Source organism: Belonocnema kinseyi, chromosome 7, assembly GCF_010883055.1.
Source record: "Belonocnema kinseyi isolate 2016_QV_RU_SX_M_011 chromosome 7, B_treatae_v1, whole genome shotgun sequence".
Taxonomy (NCBI): Eukaryota; Metazoa; Arthropoda; class Insecta; order Hymenoptera; family Cynipidae; genus Belonocnema; species Belonocnema kinseyi.
In genome coordinates, this window is record NC_046663.1 from 44,615,330 (window position 1) to 44,637,070 (window position 21,741).

The window sequence follows — 21,741 nt, forward strand, 5'->3', positions numbered from 1 at the left end:
TTTAGAAGTTATTATTTAATAAAATATTACAAATTTTTGGCACTTTATAAAATTTACACTTTGAAAAAAAAAAAATTTTTTCAAAGAAGTTGAACGAAAATTAATTTTCACCAGTCATGAGGAAGTTTAAATTTTTTAATCTTAAGATTTGAATTATTATATATTAAATTGAAAAAATTGTTTTTAAATCTTTCAGATTCATTTTGTTCTGATTTCGTAAATTAAAAGTTTCCCATAAATCTTAAGATAACTCGTTTTTTATTAAAAACTTTGTAAATCCTTTTAAAAACACTTTGTTTCAAAATTTAAAAAATCAACATTTTCCTTTATATTCTTTGAAATCTTTCCAAATTTTAAATTTGTTCTGAAAATTTTTTTAAACCAATAAATATCTTAAAATGTTTCGATTTTTTTTATAGAATTTTTCAAAACTCATAAAAAATTGCAAAATATGCCTTAACATTTTTTTATTTCAGATTACTTTTCGAAATTTACTTTTTTCTTCAAATTCATTTTTTAAATTCACCTATTGAGTTAAAATGATTTTTTTTTGTTTGTTTAAAATTCACCTTTTCAGGTTAATAATTAAACTTTCTTCTACAAGATTAGTCTTTTTTTTAAATCATACTTTCTGCCGATTTTGTACTGTTCAACTTTAAAATATCTTAAAAATTGTTTCGAATTTTTATAAAACTTTTAAAAACTCATGAAAAATTGCCTTAAAATTTGAAACCTTGCAGATTTATTTTCGAAATTTACTTTCTTATTAGAAATTCATTTTTTTTTAATTCAACTATTTAATTAAAAATGATCTTTTTTGTTTAAAATGTACCTTTTTGGGATAGTAATTAAACTTTCTTCTACCAAATTCCTCTTTTTTTGTTGAGGGATCATAATTTCTGCCAATCTTGTAATACAAATTTTTTCCAGGAATATTCAGAAAATTGGATTATTATAATAACTTTTTAAAATCCTTTAAAAAAATCTTTGAAACTTTGTTTCGAAATCTTTAAAAACGTTACATTTTCCTTTAAACTTTTTGAAATCTTTTCAAATGTTTATTTTCTTTTTTATTTTAAATTGTAATCACTTTCAAATATCTTTAAAAATGTTTCGAATTTTTATAAAACTTTTTAAAATTCATGAAAAATTGCTTTAAAATTTAAAACCTTTCAGTCTCCTTTTCGAAATTTACTGTTTTTTTGAAAATTTATTTTTTTAAATTCAACTATTTAATTAAAAATGATCTTTTTTATTTAAAATTGACCTTTTCAGGGTAGTTATCAAAGTTTCCTCTACAAAATTCGTATTTTTTTTATTTTTTTTTTTATTGGAAAGTCATAATTTCTGCCAATTCTGTAATGATATATTTTCCCAGGAATATTCAGAAAATTGTTTTATTATAATAACCTTTCAAAATAGTTTTAAAAAATCTTTGAATCTTTGTTTTGAAATCTTTAAAAACATTAAATTTTGCATTAAACTTTTTAAAATCTTTTGCAATTTTGATTTGATTGTTTTTGTTTTTGTTTTTTTTTTTTTTGAAAAATTTTAATAACTTTTAAATGTCTTTACAATTTTTCAAATTTTTAATAAAATTTTTGAAAACTCATGAAAAACGGCCTTAAAAATTTAAAGCCTTTTAGATTCCTTTTCAAAATCCTTTTTAAAAATCTTGGAAACTTTGTATCGAAATCTTAAAAAACGTTACATTTTGCTTTAAACTTTATGAAATCATTTCAATTTTTTGTAAATTTGTTATAACTTTTAAATATCCTTAAAAGTTTTCCAAATTTTTTATAACGTTTTTAAAAACTTATAAAAAATGGCGAAAATTGCCTTAACATTTGTTTACATTTTTTAAATTCCGATTCCTTTTCGAAATTTACCTTTTTTTCTGTAAAATTAATTTTTTTTGATTCACCTATTGAGTTAAAAATGATATTTTTTTTGTTTGTTGAAAATTCACCTTCTCAGGTTAATAATTAAACTGTGTTTTACAAGAATTATATTTTTTTCGTTGAAAAATCATACTTTCTGCCGATATTGTAATGTTCAACTTTTAAATATCTTTAAAATTTTTTCGAGTTATCAGAAAATTGTTAAAAACTCATAAAAAATTGCTTTAAAAAATTGAAACCTTTCAGATTCCTTTTCGAAATTTACTTTATTGGTCAAAATTCATTTTTTTACATTTCAACTATTTAATTAAAAATGATATTTTTTGTTTAAAATTTACCTTTTCAGGATATTGATTAAACTGTCTTCTACCAAATTCTTCTTTTTTCATTGAAAAGTAATAATTTCTGCCAAATTTGAAATAAAATTTTTTTCAGGAATATTCAGAAAATTGGTTTATTATTGAAACCTTTTAAAATCCTATAAAAAATCTCTAAAACTTTGTTTTGAAATCTTTAAAAACGTTAAATTTTGCATTAAACTTCATGAAATCTTTTAAAAATTTTATTTTTTTGTTTGAAAAATTTTAATCACTTTCAAATATCTTTAAAAATATTTTGCATTTTTAAAAAAAATTTTAACACTATTAAAAAATTGAAAAAATTGCCTTAACATTTTTTAACTTTAGATTCCTTTTCGAAATTTACTTTTTTCTTAAAAATTCATTTTTTTTTAATTCACCTATTGAGTTTAAAATCATCTTTTTTGTTTAAAATTCACCTTTTCAGATTTATAATTGATTAAACTTTCTATTACAAGATTAGTATTTTTTTGTTGAAAAATCATACTTTCTGCTGATTTTGTCATGTTAAATTTTTCCATGAATCTTGAGAAAATTGGTTTATTATTAAAACCTTTCAGAATATTTAAAAAAATCTGTAAATATTTGTTTTGATATCTTCAGAAATTTACATATGGCTTTAAATTTGTTGAAATCATTTTAGATTTTAAATTTTGTCTGAAAAATTTTAAGGTAGAAACCCCTATTTTTGTTGGAAAAAATTTCTAAAAATTTGCTCTTTCGATTTGAAAATTCAAAGATTTGATATAAAATTAGACTATTTTGTTTAAAATAAGGTTTTTTGATGAAAATTCTACTATTTTGTAGAAAAATCGTCTCGTTAAAAATTTCATCGCTTTTGGTCCAGCGTCGGTGAAAGTTCTGGTATTTTGTTGAAATTTCGTATTTTTTCACTAGAAAGTTGATCCTTTTAATTGAAAATTCATATTTTCGGTTGAAAGTTCAACTTTATTTATAGAAAATGCAATTATTTGCTTGAAAATTCAACTATTTATTCGAAAATTTAACTAGTTGGTAGAAAAATAATTTTTCTGTTGAAAATTTATATTTTACTGTAGGAAAATTTTAAAAAATTGGTCTTTTTGGGTTGAAATTTTAATTATTTGGCGGAAAATAATATTTTTGCATCAAAATTTAATTATTATGTTGACAATTCGTCTTTTTCAGATGAAAGTTGAACCACGTTGTTAAATTTGTCTTAGACATTCACTACTTTTGTTGAAAATTTGAATATTTTGTTTAAAAATTCATTTCTTTGGCTGTAAATTAAAATTTTGGTTGAAAATGCAATTATTTTGTAAAAAAATCTTTTTTTTGTTTGTTTTTAAAGTTCATCTCTCACTAAAAACAGATAAGAAATTTACCCTTTTTGGTCAAAAATGCTCTTTTTTGGTCAAAATCCTTTAATTTTGTTCACTTTGATATTTTTTTATGCAAAGTTATTTTTTTGATTGAAAATTCAACGATTTTAATGGAATTAATGGAATTGGTTGAAAATTGATTATGGTATGTTAAAAATTCACCCTTTTGGTTTCAAAAATGAACAATTTGATAGAAAATTAAACTATTTTCGTATCAATGAGCGTTCTTCTTGAAAATTCTATTATTTTGTAGAAAATTCATAAAATTAATCTTCTTTGGAAAAACATTACACTGTTTTTGATAAAATATTGATCTTTTTGGTAGAAAATTCGACTATTTTTGTGAAAGAAAATGTAATTATTTGGCTAATTTGGTTGAAAATGAAACTCTTTGGTCAAAAATTAACTTTTTCCTTGAACAATCTTATTTTTGTATTGAAAATTAAACTGTTTTGCAAAAAATTAATATTTTTCACTAGTAAATTCAACAATTTAGTATAAAATAAAATTATTTAGCGTAACAATAATCTTTTTGTTGAAAATTTAACAATAAAAATGCAACTGTTCCATTTGAAATTCTTCTTTTTAGCTTGAAAATTCAACAGTTTGGTAGAAAATTAAACTATTTGTTAGAAAATGAGCTTTTTTGTTGAAAATTAAATTGTTTTGTAGATAATTCGTCTTTTTGTTTGGAAAATCCATCTCTTTTGGTTCAAATATTATCTTTTTTGTCAAAAATGCAACTGTTTGGGTAAAAATTATTCTATTTTGTTGAAATTTTATCTTTTTTGAGTAGATAGTTAATCTTTTTGATAAAAAATTGATCTTTTTGGTTGGGAATTTAAATATGTATTTATTAAAAAATTTATTTTTTACAATTTTTTAAATATTTGTTTTTAACACATTGAGTTTTTATTTTTTCTCAAATCATTTAATCTTTTTGTTTTCATATTTTTTTCTGAAAATTAGAATGATCTATTTGGATGCAAATAAACTTTTCTGAAAAAAGTTAAATTATTTTTTAGATAATTATTTTCGTTTTGAAAATTAGTTTCTTCTAATAAAATTTTCATCTTTTTAGTAAAAAATGCTATTGTTTGGGTAAAAATTCATGTATTTTGTTGAAAATTCTTTTTGGTAAATTCTTCTTTTTTGGTAGAAAAGTCATCTTTCTCTGTTGAAAATTCGACTCCTTTTATCTAGAAAATCGTCTTTTTTGTATAAAGTTAAACATATTGATTAAAAATTCATTTTTTGGTTAAAAAATCAACATTTTCTGTAGAAAAATCATCTTTCTTGGTTTATAATCCACCTTTTTTGTCGAAAATTCGAAAAGCTAATCTTTTTGATGGAAATTTCGTTGTTTTTAAAAATTTTGAATTCAATTTTTTGTTATAAAATACCACTATTTGCTTAAAAAATTTCAAGTTGAAAGTTGAGCTACTTTGTTAAAAATTAATTTTTTATAGTTTCACCTCTTTGGTCGAAAATTCAACTATTTTGTTTAACAGTCATGCCTCTAGTTAAAAATTCATTTTTTTGTTTGTTTAAAATTAAACTATTTTGTTGTTTTTTCGTCATTCTTGCTAGAGTGTTAATCATTATGATTGAAAATCCATCTTTTTAGTTAAAAATTCAACTTTTTAAATTTAAAATTCATCTTTTTAGTTAAAAATTCAACTATTTTTATATAAAATGCAATTATTTGGTTAAAAATCGACTATTTATTTAAAAAATTAACTATTTGGCTGTAAATGAACTTTTTTGATGAAAATTAATATTTCACGGTAGAAAATTAAATTTCTTTGTAGAAAATTCTTCTTTTTGGCTTAAAGATTTCAATATTCGGCGGAAAATTCATCTTTTCAATTAAAAATATAATAACTGAGTTAAAAATTTCATTTTTGTGCGAATGTTGAATTACTTTTTAAAAAAAAAAAAACCATTTTTTTAATTCGCCCCTTTAATTAAAAATTTCACTGTTACAAAAATGTAAACTTATTTTAAAATATGAGAAAAATAACAGAGAACAGTCGTTAATTTTAATTTTTAAAGTACATCATATGCCCTTAAAAATTCATCTTTTTATGGAGAATTTAAATCCTGGAAAAGGAATCTTCGACTGAAAATTCAACTTTTCGAAATTATAATGTATCTTTTTCTGTATAGTAAATAAGTATAAGATTTATTAATATGATGATACAAAATAAATAGTAAGTTTATCGAGAATTCAAAATTTGTTACTACTTAAATATTCAAAACGTTAGACACGTTTCACAATTTACACTATGAAAAATATATTTTTCCGAAGTAGTTAAAACAGAATTAGTTTGCAATTTTTCAAATAATTGGTATTCGGACAAAATCCGGCACTTACGGCAGTTCTTGTAAACGACTAGAGTACAAAGTCTCATGAATTCCAATATTCTTGTCGGTTTAAATATATCAGTCAGCAATCTTTAAACCGCGAAATGAAAAGTTACCAGTTTTATCACATTAAAATCAAGTACTGCGAGTGCATAATGGGGCTGTCGCATATTTTAAAATATATTTATTTCCTTCTGAAATTAAAAGCTAACTAAAAATTTAATATAATTACTTGAGGAAAGTTTTCAAAAATATGTTTAAACATTTTTGTTTCATGTTTAAAAATTATACTTTTCAAATTTTCGTAGGTAAATGAGCCATTCTGATTGGGCGAATAAACATAAGTCTGATACTGTACTGCCGAATATCTTTACCAATGTAAAAATTTTTCATAGGTGTTGAAAACAGCCGTGCGGCGGCGCTAGTAGTAACTTTCTGTAATGAGCAGATATAATTCGCATTCTTGCCGCTACGAACAGCACCATCGGTATCATAAAATGTGCGGTTTTACAATTTGAAATCAATGAAATATAATGCGAGTACATTTGAATTGAGAATAAAATGTCTTTCGAGAAAAGATTGGCAAAGCAACAGTCGGGCAAGTCGGCATGAAGAGAAAGAAAATATCTTTAACGATAAAGCATTATTTCTGTAAATAAAATGTTAAGTTTAGTATGATGAATGTGAACGAATGTATATTTAAGATTAAATTTTAGCATCATATTCATTTTAAGAAAGAAGTATTAACTTTCGATAGCAGGATGTATAATTGAGATTTTACTTTCGAACCGTCGACAGAGAGTCGCCATTTCGGCAATAAAATAAAAATCTTTGAAAAGTGTCTGGGAAATGTTAGGTAGTATGTATGGAAATGTGGGGGAAGCTGAGGACCGCTGCGACGGCATCGAAGCTCCCGACGATGAAGTAAAGGACCAGAAGAATCTGGTACACAGCCGCGACTCGTTCGTTAGTTATCTCGAGATATTAAATTAAAGTTTGTAAAGATAAAGTTTAAAAGTCAAGATTAATAAAATATTTTTTTATTGGTTCACTAATAAAAATTGCAGTTTTATTATCTTTCTTTTTAACATTAAATTGAATTAATTATTTTTATTTAAAAAAGATTGCCAGTCAAGGATTTCATCGATGGAGTTGGGTTTCCAAACCCTTAATTGTGGAAACGGACTCGCCAATTTTGAATTTACATATATAAAAAGTTAAAGACCTATTTTAAAATGAACATTTTAAATATTCCAACTTTTCGCGCCTAAATAGAGTTCCGCTTGTTACATTTCTTCTACAAAACCATGCTGTACTACAGAAAAAATGCATAAAAATTTCAAATTAAATACGAAAAACCCAGTAAAATCGTTTTTTTTTAAATATATTTTAGAGTCAGATAGTAAATGAGACTTACGTAATTAATTATGATTTTGTTTAATATAGGAAAAAGCGGCATAATTGACATAATTCAAATAAAAATTGCATCGATATTCAAAACTTATAAAAACAGTTTAAAAAAAAATGAAATAAATACACAAATAAATGAAAAAAAATTTGCCGAAAATATATATTATTACCGAATTATGAAATTTTCCAAATTTCAAATAACAGGATTATCAATTGACAAAAAATAAAATCCTGAATTTAAAAATATCCGAAACTAGAATTCACCGAATTTGAGACAGAATTAAAAAAGAAACGAACTATTAAATTCCCAAAAATATTACAATTCCCAAAATTTAGAAATAGTGAACATAGTTAATCGATTAATAATTTATGAGATATTTATGAAATTATTATCAGGTTAAACAATTTAATTAATCATTCATTAATCATTTATTAATTATTTTCGGCAATTTTATATTTCAGGAATAGGAATATTCATAGTAATTTAATAATTTATTTTATAGTTCATTTATGTAATAATTCGGTCAATTTATAATTAATTAATTTATACTTTCTGCAATTTTTGTCACTAATTTGTGGATTTATTATTCATTTTTTCGTTATTTTTTATTAGTTCCGGATATTTAATTTTAAATATAATTGTGAAGAACTACTTTTGTATATTGCCGTTTTACAATATAATGCTAATATATTAAATATAATTATTATTTCTATATATTACTAAGAAGGAATCAAATATACTTTGTAACGATGCTAAAATATTTTAACTTAACGAATATTTTTTGTCTTTGGCAACACTAAAATTAATTGGAAATTATTTGTTGAAGTTTCATAATGAATACATGTTGAAATTAAAATCTGAGAATTAAGAACAAGAAAATAAGTATTATCAGCTTGTTTTTAAATTTATATAAATATAATTTTTATAAGATTCTTGAGAAAATTAAAAAAAAAATTAATAGTTTTTAGACATATTACAAAAAAATCTAGAAGATTTTAAAGAAAATTTTTTATTTTATAGGATTTTACAAAATATAATGAGAATTTCGAGTCTGTTTCAAAAGGTGTTCGGAAGAAATCAAGAAATATTTGATAAATTTTCGAAAAAATTTTCCCAGATTTCAAATATTTCTAATATTTTTAAAAAGTTTAAAAAAAGTGACTCGAATTTTTCTCAAAAATTTCAAATATCATTCCAAATTTTTAAAAATTGCCCTTAAAATCTTCTAAAATTTCCCAGAAATTTTAAGAAAATTTATTTATTCTCTTGAAAACTTTCGAAATTATTTTAAAGCTCCTAAAGTTCAGTTTTGAAATCTTTAAAAATCAATATTTCTAAAAATCTTTTAAAGTTTAAAATGCACTTTGAATATCTCCAAATCTACTAAATATCTCTTAAATTTACTCGACTTTTTATTTTGTAATCCTAAGAAATTGAAAACTATTTTTCTTTAAAATCTTGCAAACTCTTTTTCAAAATTTTAGGAAATATTTTGGTATGCTTAAAAACCTTTTTAAATTTTCTCTTAAAGTTCATTAAAAAAAAATTTATTTAAAACTTGCACACGAATATAAGGACATTTTTTTCAATCTTATCAGACCTTCAAAGCATTTTAATTTCTAAAAATTATTAAAAATTTTCCTTTTTAAAAATAATCTCCTTAAATTAATTTTTCGAAATAAAAAATTATTTAATTTTTTCCCAGGATCCTGAAAATATCTTTCACTTTCGTGAAACTCTGCAAACTCCTTCAAAAGGCTTTACAAGTTTTAATTATTTTTGAATCGTTTGGAGCCTTCTGAATATCTTTCAAAGTGACTCAAATTTTTTCTAAAATTATATAAAATGGAAAAATTGCAAAAATTGGATTTAAAATCTTTTATACATTTTAAAAAAAATTTATAAAATATTTTTAAATATTTTCTGAACAACGAAAACTAAGTTACTACTAGCACCACCGCATGGCGGTTTTCAACACTTGGGCCATTTTCAACTCTCGGAATTTATGTTGAGCAAATGCTCTCGAGTATATGCTCAGCATTTAAGATTGAACAAAGCATTTATAGAGCATTCAAAAGAATTTAAAGCAGTTATTCTTTAAACAAATATATATCATAATTACTACATATACAGGATGGCCGTTGGACCGGAAAACCTGGAAAATGACCAGGAATTTTATGAAACCGGGTAATGACAGTGACTAATTTATTTTTTGACCCGGAATTTTACAAATTTTTAGAAGAAAAAATCTGTATAACTTTGATTTTAACTGTTTTTCAAATAATTATTCAAATTGTTATACTTTTTAATTATAATATTGTTCAGTTTAGAATGCGCAATTCGAAAATCTTTCACTTAAAAAATTTTCCATTAAAAATTTTAAGCGTACATTTTAGTTGAAAGAATTTTAAAGTGCAGGTTGAAAGACTTAAAGAATTAAAAATTAGACGCGTTTAAAATCAAAGATATTTACTAAAAAATTTTTTAGTTGATCAGCTGTGAATATAAATTAATTCATGTTTTTTAAATTGAATTGCACTTTAGATTTAAAAACTAAATAATATTTAATTTTACAAGACGATTCGGAATCAGTTCACAATTTTAGAATTTCCAGATTTTAACATTAAAAATTAAAATGTTTCAATTGGCAAGTCTTGTTTAGCTTACCAATAAAAGTCTCTTTTAAACTTCATAAATTATTTTTAATTTAAAATTAACTTTAAAATAATATATTCATAATCAAAGGCCTTTATTAAATTTCAAATATTATTTCAGTCTAAAATGTTCCATTTTTAAACCACAAAATTAAAAAACAATTTAATTAAGAATAAGATCAATTTCTTCATATTTAGAAATATCGAACTTTTAATTGAAAATCCGTAATTAAAAATTCAATATTTAAAACTAAACAAAAATACTAAACTTTGAACGGTACAATTTTAATTTTTTAGTTTAAAAAAATGTTATTGTAAGTCAAGTTATTGAGTTTTGATTAATTGAACGCCTATAATTCTTTGAAAAAATTTGAGTAACTTTAAGAGATATTTAGAAGCTTTGCAAATATGAAAAAATGAATTTAAAATTTGAAATGATTAAAAATAATGGAAACAAAGTGTCTACGTGTACTGAAAAATTCCGGCTCTTCGCACCAAAATTTCGGTGCAAGTAATCCACGACATAATTTGAAACGAAATATTAAAGATTTTGGCAGATATCGATACAAAAATTAAAAGGCTTTTTAAGAATTTTGAAAGGCTTCAGAAGAATAAAAAACATTCACTAAGAAAATTGAAAATGATTCTGTATATCGAAAAATGATTTTAAAAATAATATTTTTTTAATTTAGAAAGATTTACGAAGTTATTGAAAAGGAATAAGGAAGATTTTAAGTAAATTTATTTAATTTGGCAGGATTCTAAAAGAAATTGTGAGGACAAATTTTAGGAAAAATTCGAATCATTTTAAAAGATGTTTAAAAGCTCTGCACATTTTTTAATAATAATATAAAATTTTGAAAAATTTTAAACAACATGTAAATGTTTCAAGGTTTAAAATAAAATCTTAAACCATTTTAAGGATTTTTAACTGTTTAAAATAAAAATAATGAAGATTCAAATATTTGCTTGAAAATTCATATACTTTGTTAAAAAAAAATTCGTCTATTTTGGTAGAAAAATCATCTTATTGTTTGAAAATCGATATTTTTTGGTTAAAAATTAGTTTTCCTTATTTGGAATTAATTTTTCAAACTAAAAATGTAACTTCCATTTTTTGTCGAAAATTTATCTTTATTGATAAAAATTTAATCTTCTTGGTTGAAAATTTACATTTAATTTATATAAAATTAAATTTTCTACTGAAAATTTAATTATTCTGTTTTTAGTTGAAAATTCCACTATTTGTTGAAAATCCGTCTTTTTTTTGTAAAAGAGTACTCTCATTAGTTAAAACTTCATCTTCTTAAATAATACCTAATATCTGCGGTTGAAAATTTAACTATTTTGTAGAAAATTCGTTTAGTTTTTGGTTGAAAATTTACTTTGCTAACTGAAAATTTAAGTATTTTTGATTTTTGGTAGAAAAATTTTTTTTATTATAGAAAAAACTAATCTTTTTCGTTAAAAAATTAATTCATTCCTTTGGTTGAAAAAAATATATTTAGTTAAAAATTTGTTTTTTTATATAGAAAATTCATCTTTTGGGTTGAAAATTTCATTATTTAATCAAAAATTCACATTTTTGGTTGAAAATTCAACGCTGTGATTATAAATTAATTTCTTTGGGTGAAAATTAACTTATTTTTGGTTGAAAGATAATATTTTTAACTGAGGATGTAGTTATTTCATTTTTACTTCAAAATTTATATTTTTAGTTGAAAATTAATTAATTTTGCTAAAAACTTTTTTTATTTATTTTTTTAACTGCAAATTTTACTATTCTAGTTTTGTTTGTAAACTTGCATTTTTTAGTAAAAAAATATATTTTTTATTGAAACTGTAACTTTCTCAATAGAAAATTCATATTTTGGGTTTAAAATCAAATTATATTGTTGATAATTCATTTTTTTGGGTTGAAAATTGATTGCTCGAATAAAAAATTTAATTCTTTTATTTTTGATTCAAAAATCTTTTTTTTCGTATAAAAAAGACTATTTGGTTAGAAATCCGATTTTTTGTTTGGTTTAAAATTGATTTTTCTAACATTTAACCTATTATAATTTTGGTTGAAAATTAATAGTTTTCATATATATTTTCAGATATATTCATGTACTTTTTTTAAAAGGATTTTTTTTACTAGAAAATTAATATTTTGGGTTGAAAATTCATCTAAATATTTGGTTAATAGCTCATCATTTTAGTTAAAAATTAATTATTTAGATTCAAATGGTATGTTTCTGATTTAAAAGCTCAACTAAAAAATTTTTAAAATGTATTAAGAAAGACATTTTTTTACATTAATTTTATTAATCCTATAGGGTGTATGGTTGGTATTATACCTAGAAGAATTTAGAAATTGTAATTTTGTAGCAACCCTGTATAAGGCACTGTTTAATGCAAATAATATGTTTTCTATTACTTTGACATTTTTTACTATTCAAATTAAGCGCCCTTTTGAATTTGAAGTGATGCATTTTCCCGCGAAATTTCAATAATTTTATTATTATTATCGAAAATAAAAAATACGATTTTTAAAATTCTAATTCAAAATACTCATAAATGCTCATTAAGTTCTCAAAGCACATAAAGGTCGAGAATATTCTCATTCTCGTGAAAATTTCTCCAAGCACTAAAACTTTAGGTCACTATCGGTGCCAGGAGGCTGTTTTATGGTGGAATTAATATTGCCGCTAGTAAAGATAACCTATCTTCGCGTTTATTATTTAAAAACTGTTTGAAAAGTATAAAAAAAGGGCCCAAAAAGGTGTTCAAAATGCTTCGAACTTTATTAAAACCGCCCAGCCTTTTTTTCTCCGGCTTTAAGCTGGATAATACGTTAGTCAATAGAGTCTGATTCTGATTGGTTCAGCGTTTCGAAAGGTGTGACGTTTCAAGGTCACAGAGTGGTTTGAATAGGCGTTTCGATACTTTTTGAATATTTTCTCTCGTACTCGAATTATTCAAATAATTGATTAAATAGTTAAATTTATAGCATTTTTTGCAGTATTTAAAAAATATATCTAAAATTAATGCAACAACCCCATTTTCGTTTCGGTAAGAACTCTTCTTTCAATATTAGACCTTCTTCTGCAGAATCTTGTAAAGTAGATTCCTCGACTTCTCTATAAGTATTTTCGTCAGTCCTTAGGCAATGCCGAGTCACTTTTCCCTCTTGAGTAAGCCTTACTCGTTGTTTTGCTACCCAGCATTCTGTCGAGCAAAGACTGTTTATTTCTTCTCCTCGCAGCTAAAACTTCACGGCATAGCTCGTGGAAGGATTCTGCTACTTGTGCTACCTAAATGAATCGTTTTACAATTAGATTTGGTCGAATTTTAAATTTAAGGGGATCACAACGACTCGGGCTTTCGCCACATACATAATAGGTCTACCAAGATGAATTTTTTATTGTAATATTTTAACCACATAATTTAAAGAAAAGTTTACGCGCGGTAGCAAAGTGATTTGTTCGAAAAATGTTTTTTTTTCTTTCTTGTAAATGAAAATTGAGTGTTCTTTTCGCCTGTAAAATGCAACGCGCCAGTTAATGATGTATGCCGGGCTGCAGTCGCCCAAACTAGTTTCAAGTCGAATAAAATCTGCAAGAAGGGGAGAGTGGTCCTAAGTCGGCACAGTATGAGTTTTTGTCGAAACAGACGACAAACCCAGGTACCACGATCCTTTATCTACTATTATATGTCGCGCGGCACAGTGTTGAGTGATCTTTGCGGTCGCAATACAGCGCAAATTGAAAAAGTCAATATTTGCTATTTCTCGGAATGGTTTTGGTTTCTTGTGTTTAAAATTAAGTCCAATAAGAGAGGAGTGATATGTAATTAAGACACAGCAACATAAAATAACAGAAAAATAACAAAAAAAGCAACAAAAAAAAGGTGCCGACTTAGAACCACCGGTTTGGTGCCGACTCAGGACCATCTATTTGGTGCCGACCCAGGACTACTACGAATGTTCAGATATTTCCTGCTATTACGCACGCGAATCAAATCTGAATGAAAAATCGACTTTATCAGGGGAAAGCACACAGAACACAGAAACCAACGCACCTTATTCATGGAACTTTTTAAAATATTTATACACCTGTAGCTGCTTCACAAGAATTGAAGAGAAAGGAATTCCGTTTGCATGCAAAATTTATACCCCACTCAAAATGTGAAGCGAAAACTAAATTTACATTTTTCAGCGTAAATTACGTTTTTGTCTACAACCCGATAGTGCGATTTCTAAGAGAGTTGTCGAGCCTGATTTTTAAATTAGGCTTTCAATTTTTCTGTAATTAAACAAATATGGCGAAAAGTGGCCATTTTTTCTATTTGACGGTCCCGGTGCTTGACAATATCAAGAAAATTGTTAAATTCGTCTAAGTTTCATAGAGTAACATTACTTGAAGATATTACAATATTATATAATAATTTTAAAAAGTTATGAACAAATTATTTGTTTAATGAATGTTTTTAACGATTTTCCATAATTTTACGTTTTTTAAAATTATATTGCAAGAAATTTGCATGAAAGTAATATATAATTATACAACTTCTTGATATTATTATTGGTAATATTATAAACAAATTTAATTAAAAAATGCATTAATCCGCCAATTTTCGACAGAAAAATTCGTTTTTTTTTCGATGTAATTTTTTTTTTACTAGAAAGTTTATGCTAATTGTAGAAAACTTCATAATTTGTTGAGTAATCTTATGATTTCTTTAAACAAATTTAACAAAAAAATGCATCGATAAAGCTTTTGTCGAAAGAAAAGTTCATTTTTTTCGATGACAACTTTTTAAACTAGGAACTTGATGATATTTTTAGAAAAAAATTGGTAATTAATTGAACAATGTCATGACTTTTAAAAACAATTTTATTAAACAAATGCATTATTGGGGCATCTATCAACGAGAAAAATTTTTTTTTTCGATGTCAGTCTTTTTAATTGCAACTTCATGATAATTTCAGAAAAATTCATAATTAGTTAATAAATTTTATATTTCCTTAAAAACAAATTTAATAAAAAAATGTCCTATCCTATAGCTGCAGCCTTATTAAAAGTATGAAAGTAATGAGAAACTTAAACTGAAAGGCCTGAGATTAAAAAACAATTTTTTTCTTCGAAAAATGCCTAATTAATGTACATGATAATTAAATTTTTTTAAACATCATAAAATTGACAAATAAATGATGAATATTTTCTGAAAATATCACGAATTTTCTTGTTGAAAAATTCGTCAACGAAAAAAACGAATATTTCTTTCGACAAATGCATTATCTATGTATGTTTTAATTAAATTTGCTTAAAAACCCATAAAATTTATCAACCAGTTATGCATGTTGCTGAAATTGTCATGAAGTTCCCAACTGAAAGGACTGGAATTGGGAAAAAACGAATTTTTCTGCAGACAAATGCCCTAATAATACATTTGTTATTAAATTTGTTAAAAAAATTATAATATTAATCAACAATTATGGATTTTTCTAAAATTACTATAAAGTTCCTATTAAAAAAATGGCATAGAAAAAAATTTTTTCTGTTGAAAAATGGTTGTTTGATGCATTTATTTATTGAATTCGTTTATAACATTATCAATCATAATTTTAAGAAAAAAATTCTTTATAATTATATTGTTTTTATCCAAATTTCTTGCAATATAACCTAAAAAAGGCGTAAAATTATGGAAAATTGTAAAAAACATTCTTTCAACTAATAATTTTTTTATAAAAATTCGTTTTGCTTATTATATAATATCGAAATATCTTTAAATAATATTACTTTATGAAACTTAGACGATTTGAACCATTTTCACGTTATTGGCGATCACCGGGAACTTCAAATATTTTCTATCATTTTCAATAATTTAACGTTTCTTGAAATTATATTGCACGAAATTTGGATATTATAATAAAGAAAAATGCTCTAAGGATTATTCTTAGTAATATTATAAACAATTCTAATAAATAAATGCATTATTCAGGCATTTATCGACAGAAAAATTCGTTGTTTTCGATGTCAGTTTTTTAAATTTGCGACCTCATAATAATTTCAGAAAAACTCGTCATTCATTTTTAATTTGGTAATTTTTTAAAATATAATGAACAAATGCATTATTAGGGCATCTATCGACGCAAAAACTCGTATTTTTCAATGGCAGCCCTTCTAGTTGGGAACTTCATGATAATTTTAAGACAATTTATAATTACTTTAATAATTTTATGTCTTCTTTGAACAAATTTAATAAGCAAATTCATTATACAGCCATTTGTCAAGAAAAAGAGTTTTTTTTTTAAGAATTCGAGAGTTCCACATCCAAAAAATGAATGACGAAATCCAAGTTGAATCATTATGGTGCATCTTAGGGAAAAAATGTAATTGAAAAAAATGTTTCGTCAATAAATACACAAATAAAAAGACGGAAATTTAAAAAAAAAAACCGAGCTTTTCCGTCGACAAATGTCCAAATAACGCATTTATTTATTTTATTTGTTAAACAAAAATCAAGAAATTTAACAAGGAATTATTAATGTTGCATTAATTATTATGAGGTTACTAATTTTTAAAAAACGACTTTTTTTGTCGACAAATGCCCCAATAATCCATTTCTTCATAATATTAACAATAATAATCTCAAGAGAAGTTTTTTTTATTATTATATTGTTTCCATCCAAATTTGTTACAAAATAACTCTAAAAATTAAACATGATTAAAAATTATATTATGTATCATGATCTAATATTTTTAAATAATAGAAATATGTATTTATTTATATATTTTTATTTATAAGAAATTGAAAAACCAAAAATAAATCAGACTCGAAAACTTTCTATGAAATTTCGTCAATTTTTTCAAAACAATTTTTTTTCCAATCGGACAATATCTGTGGACTTTACATTATTTTGAATAAAAAAAGTAATTTTAGTTTAATGAATTTAATAATTAAATTTTAAATTGTTTCATTCCGTTTTTTAATATTACTGGTCAGAGAAAATAAAAATATGCTTCCCTGATCTAATATTCTTTTTAATAATTTATTTGGTTAAAAATTCAACAATTTTGTTATAAATTCATTCTTTTCGGTTACTAATTATACTATTCTATTGAAAATTCAGTTATTTTTCAGTCAACTTTCTTATTCCCAAATTCAGCTATGCCCTTAAAAGCTCGTCCTTTCGGCTAAAAAATTCAACCATTTGAAGAAAATCCATCTACTATTTCATAAAAAATTCGTCCTTTTTTGACAATTCAACAAGAAAAGGTATGTTTTTGAAACATCGTTTGTTTCAAATTATTTAAAAAAATTAAATATTCATATTTTCCATTGAAAATTAAAAAATTTAATTATTTTGTGAAAAATTAACTTTTTTATTGTAAATTTATATTTCAAGATAGAAAACTAAACCATTTTGTAGAAAATTCGTCTTTTTAGATATAAAATATATATATTTATTTAATTTGATTTTTCCAGTTGAAATTTCAATTTCTTTCTAAAAAATCGTCTCTTTTGTTTAAAAATGATATATTTTGTTGAAATTAAGATTTCTCCTGAAAATTAAATTATATTTTAAAAAGTTCGCCTTTTTGTTTTAGAAAACTCATGTTTTTGGTACAAATGTAATCTTTGTTCATTAAATATGCTACTGTTTGGGTGAAAATTCTTTATTCCTGTTGAAATTGGTCTTTTTTGATAAAAAGTTAATTTTTTTGAATTAAAATGCTTCTTTTTATTTGAAAATTCAACTATTTATGTTTTAATTTAATTATTTCTTAGAAAATTAACTGTTTTGTTGACAGTTTACATTTCAAGGTGGATAACTCTTCTTTTTAGATAGAAAATTAAGCTTTTTTGTTAAAATTTGAATCTTTCAGTTAACATTTCAACTCTTTTTTAAAAAAATCGCATTCCTAAAAAGAAAGAAAATTCGTGAAAGAAAGTTAATCCTTTTGATTGATTATTCATCTTTTTGATAGAAAAACCAAGTATTTTGGTGGAAAATTCAATTATTTGTATAAAAATACAACTATTTATTTGAAAATTTAACTATTTTGTAGAAAATTAATTTTTTGATAGAAAATTTATATTTTAAGGTGGAAATTTCCATTGTTTTGTAGAAAATTTGTCGTGTGAGATAGATAAATTATCTTTTTTTATAAAAAATTCGACTTGTCGGGTTGAAATTTTTACTCTTTTAAAAAAAATTCCCCTTTTTGATTTGAAAAATAAACTATTTTGAAGAAAATATAAATTATTCTCTTGAAATTACAATTTTTAATCAAAATTATACTATTTTCTAGAAAACCCGTCGATTTCTTTTGAAAATTTATCTTTTTTGATTAAAAAAGCTACTGTTCGGGTGAAGGATCTTGCATTTTATTAAAATTTTGTCTTTTTTGTTATAAAGTTAATACTTTTGATTGCAGATTCATCTTTTTTATTGAAAATCCAAATATTTTGACAGAAATTTTAATTATTTAGTTCAAAATACAACTATTTATTTAAAAATTTATATTTTAAGGTAGAAAATTCAATTCTTTTGTAGATAATTCGTCATTTCAGATAAAAATTGATCTTTTTGGTTAAAAATCTGACTTGGGGTGAAAATTCCAACTCTTTTCAAAACAATTCCTCTTTTTGGTTTAAAAATTTAACTGCATTTCCTTTAAGATTGAAATTCATTTTTTTATTACAAAAAAGTCATATTGTTTGGTTGAAATAAATATATAAACTAAAATTTTATAATCCGAAACTGGTTTTTATCTTTTTATATAAATTGTGGTTTTAAATTGTTTCAAGATATAATTGATGGTCTTAGAACATATTTTCATGGTTGAGAAGAGGTAAAAATTTGACAGGAAAAAATCAGGGAAAAGTGAGGGGATTTTGAAAACTGTTATTTTCGGCCTCTGAATAAATTTTAAAAAAATGAGATACCTGTTCAGCAGCTGTGACTTCGCTGAAGCAACATTCGAAATCCTTAGCTAGAATTTCTCCTTCAACGGTACTAACTTGCCTCAGATGAACCATATCAGCTTTATTTCCAACTAAAGCTACTGGCATTGCGTTTTCCGGATCTGCAACAGCCAAAGCTTCTTTAGCTTTTCTTACAAAGTTGAAGGATCCTCTGTCCGTTATGGAATAAATCAGAAGCCATCCATCGGCCCATTGTAATGTTTCTGTCGTCGGCAGTTCTTCTTCGTTCTGTAGAAAATTCATATATTTTGATCAATATTCTCTTTTTTGGAAGAAAATTAATCAACTTGGTTAAACAATAATTTTTTTGGTTGAGAATTGAACTAATTGGTTGCAAGTTGATCTGCTTTGTTGATAATTTATTCTTCTGGTTTAAGATTCTTGATTTCAATTGAAAATTAATTTTTTAAATGAAAATTTACCTATTGCATTGTCTTTTTTCGTTAAAAATTCATGTATTTTTATGCTATATGTTTTTATTTAAATACGATTGTTGCTTATAATTTCGTCTTTTTGGTTGACATTTTTTTACTGAACATTTGACTATTCCGATTTTTATTGTACATTTATCTTGCTTACTTGTAAATTGAAATGTTTAGTTAAGAATGTATATACTTGGTTGAAAATTGGTCTTTTTTGATAAAAAATTATTCTACTTTGTTATCAGTTTTTTGTTTCGTTGAGAATTGAACTACAATTTGTTGGAAGTTGAACTTCTTTTTTCGAAATTTATTATTCCGTTTAAGGATTGTTAATATCAGTTGAAAATTATTTTTTTACCCGAAAATTTAACATTTTCATTGTTATTGATAATTTGTTTTCTGAGTTGAAAGTTCATGTATTTTCTTGCATTTTTTTTTGTTTATTAACAAATTACGATTTTTTCTTGAAAATTCATCTTTTTGGTTGAAATTTAATTTGTTGCTATTGTGAAAATTAAATTTTTGAACTGCAAATTGAACAATTTTATTTTTTTGTAAGTTTGTCTTTTTTAGTTGTAAATTGAAATGATTAGTGGAAAATACATGTATTTTCTAAAATATTCATCATGTTTGGTAAAAAATTAATTTTCTTGATTAAACTTTAATTTTATTCAGTTAAGAATTCAACTACTTGATTGAAAGTTGAACTACTTTATTGAAAATTTATTATTCTGATTGAAGATCCTTACTTTCATTTGAAAATTAATTTTTTTACTGAATATTTAATTATTCGATAATTTATTGTGTATTTATCTTTTTCAGTTGTAAATTGAACTGTTCAATTAAAAATGCATGTATTTTGTTAAATATTTGTCTTTATTGGTAGAAAATTAATCTACTTGGTTAAACTTTAATTTTTTCGGTTGAGAATTTAACTACTTGATTGGAAGTTAAACTACTTTATCAAGAATTTATTATCCTGGTAGAAGATTCTTAATTTCAGTTAAAAATTAATTTTTAACTGAAAAATTAACTATGTTATTGATGTTGAATATTTGTTTTTCATATTGAAAATTCATTTATTTCTTGCAATTTTTTTGTTAATCTTTTTGGTTGAAATTTCGTTTTTTGTTGTTGTGAAAATGAAGTTTTTGAACTAAAAATTTAATTATTTTATTTTTTGTTTGTTGAAAATTCATCTTTATAAGTTAATAGTGAATTGCTTCCTGAAACATTTCGCTTTTCAACTTTCTTCTTTACAAATTATTATTCTTTTTTTAGTTTAACTACTTGGTGGAAAATTAAATTTTTTGTTGAAAATTTATATTGTAAAGGTAGAAAAGTCAATTTTTTTGTAAAAAAATCGTCTTTGTTGTTCGAAAGTTAATTTTTCGGTTTAAAAATTCATATTTTTTTTTAAAATTTGAATATTTGGTAGAAAATTAACTGTTTTGATTAAAATTCATATTTTAAGCTAGAAAGCTTAATTTTTGTAGAAATTTCTTCTTTTTAGGTAGAAAATTCATATAACTTTTTGCTGGAAAATTGAACTATTTAATTAAAAGTTGAACTCATTTGTTGAAAATTCGTCTTTTTTTGCTGTTAAAAATACCTCTTTTTGGTGAAAATGTTCATATTTTTTTTTAATTCAACTTTTTGGTTAAAAATTGAACTGTTTTAATGAAATTTTTTGTTCAATAAAAAATTAATCTTTTTAACTGAAAATATAATTTTCTTATTTTTGGTTGTAAATTGTTAATTTTCGTAATTTTTTTACCTAAATTTTTAATGGGAATATTGTATTCTTTTATTTTTGGTTTAAATGTTATACTTCGTAAGACAAAAGTTCAAGAATTTGGTAGAAACTTCATATATTTTGTTATAATTCGTATTTTTTGGTTAAAAATTGTCTTTTCATGGTAGAAAAATCTTTTTTTTAATAATCTTTGAATTTTAATTTTTTATTCATCTTTGAATCTTTTAATAGTCTTTAAAAAAAATCGACGTTTTGGCTTCAAGATTAAACTATTTGGTTAAAGTTTAAGCTCGTTTATTGAAAATACGTCTTTTTATATTGAAAATTCATTATTTGTTGTTGTGGATAATTAATCTTTTTTGGTTGAAAATACAATTTTTCCTTTAAAATACAATGTAATTCGTCTTAAAATCTTAGTATTGTAAAACGTTTTACGAGGGTGGATTGATAAGTTTCCGGCCTGACCAAGAAAAACAACGTTTTTAAGAATTTTTTTTTTATTTCTCAACATAATCTCCTCCAAGGCTGATA

The 21,741-nt window shown here is 23.5% G+C and overlaps 1 protein-coding gene across 3 annotated transcripts in view; it reads right to left on the minus strand.

Moving 5' to 3' along the window:
* Positions 1 to 12,341: 12,341 nt before the first annotated feature.
* LOC117176776 (ras-related and estrogen-regulated growth inhibitor) overlaps positions 12,342 to 21,741 on the minus strand; it is a 50,757-nt gene continuing 41,357 nt past the window's right edge. For all 3 annotated transcript variants that reach the window (XM_033367074.1, XM_033367073.1, XM_033367072.1), the window contains 2 exons: positions 18,994 to 19,260; positions 12,342 to 13,352 (listed from right to left, as the gene is read on the minus strand). In XM_033367074.1, coding sequence (XP_033222965.1) covers positions 13,194 to 13,352; positions 18,994 to 19,260 — 426 coding nt within the window. In that variant the 3' untranslated portion in view covers positions 12,342 to 13,193. The remainder of the gene's footprint in view (positions 13,353 to 18,993; positions 19,261 to 21,741) is intronic.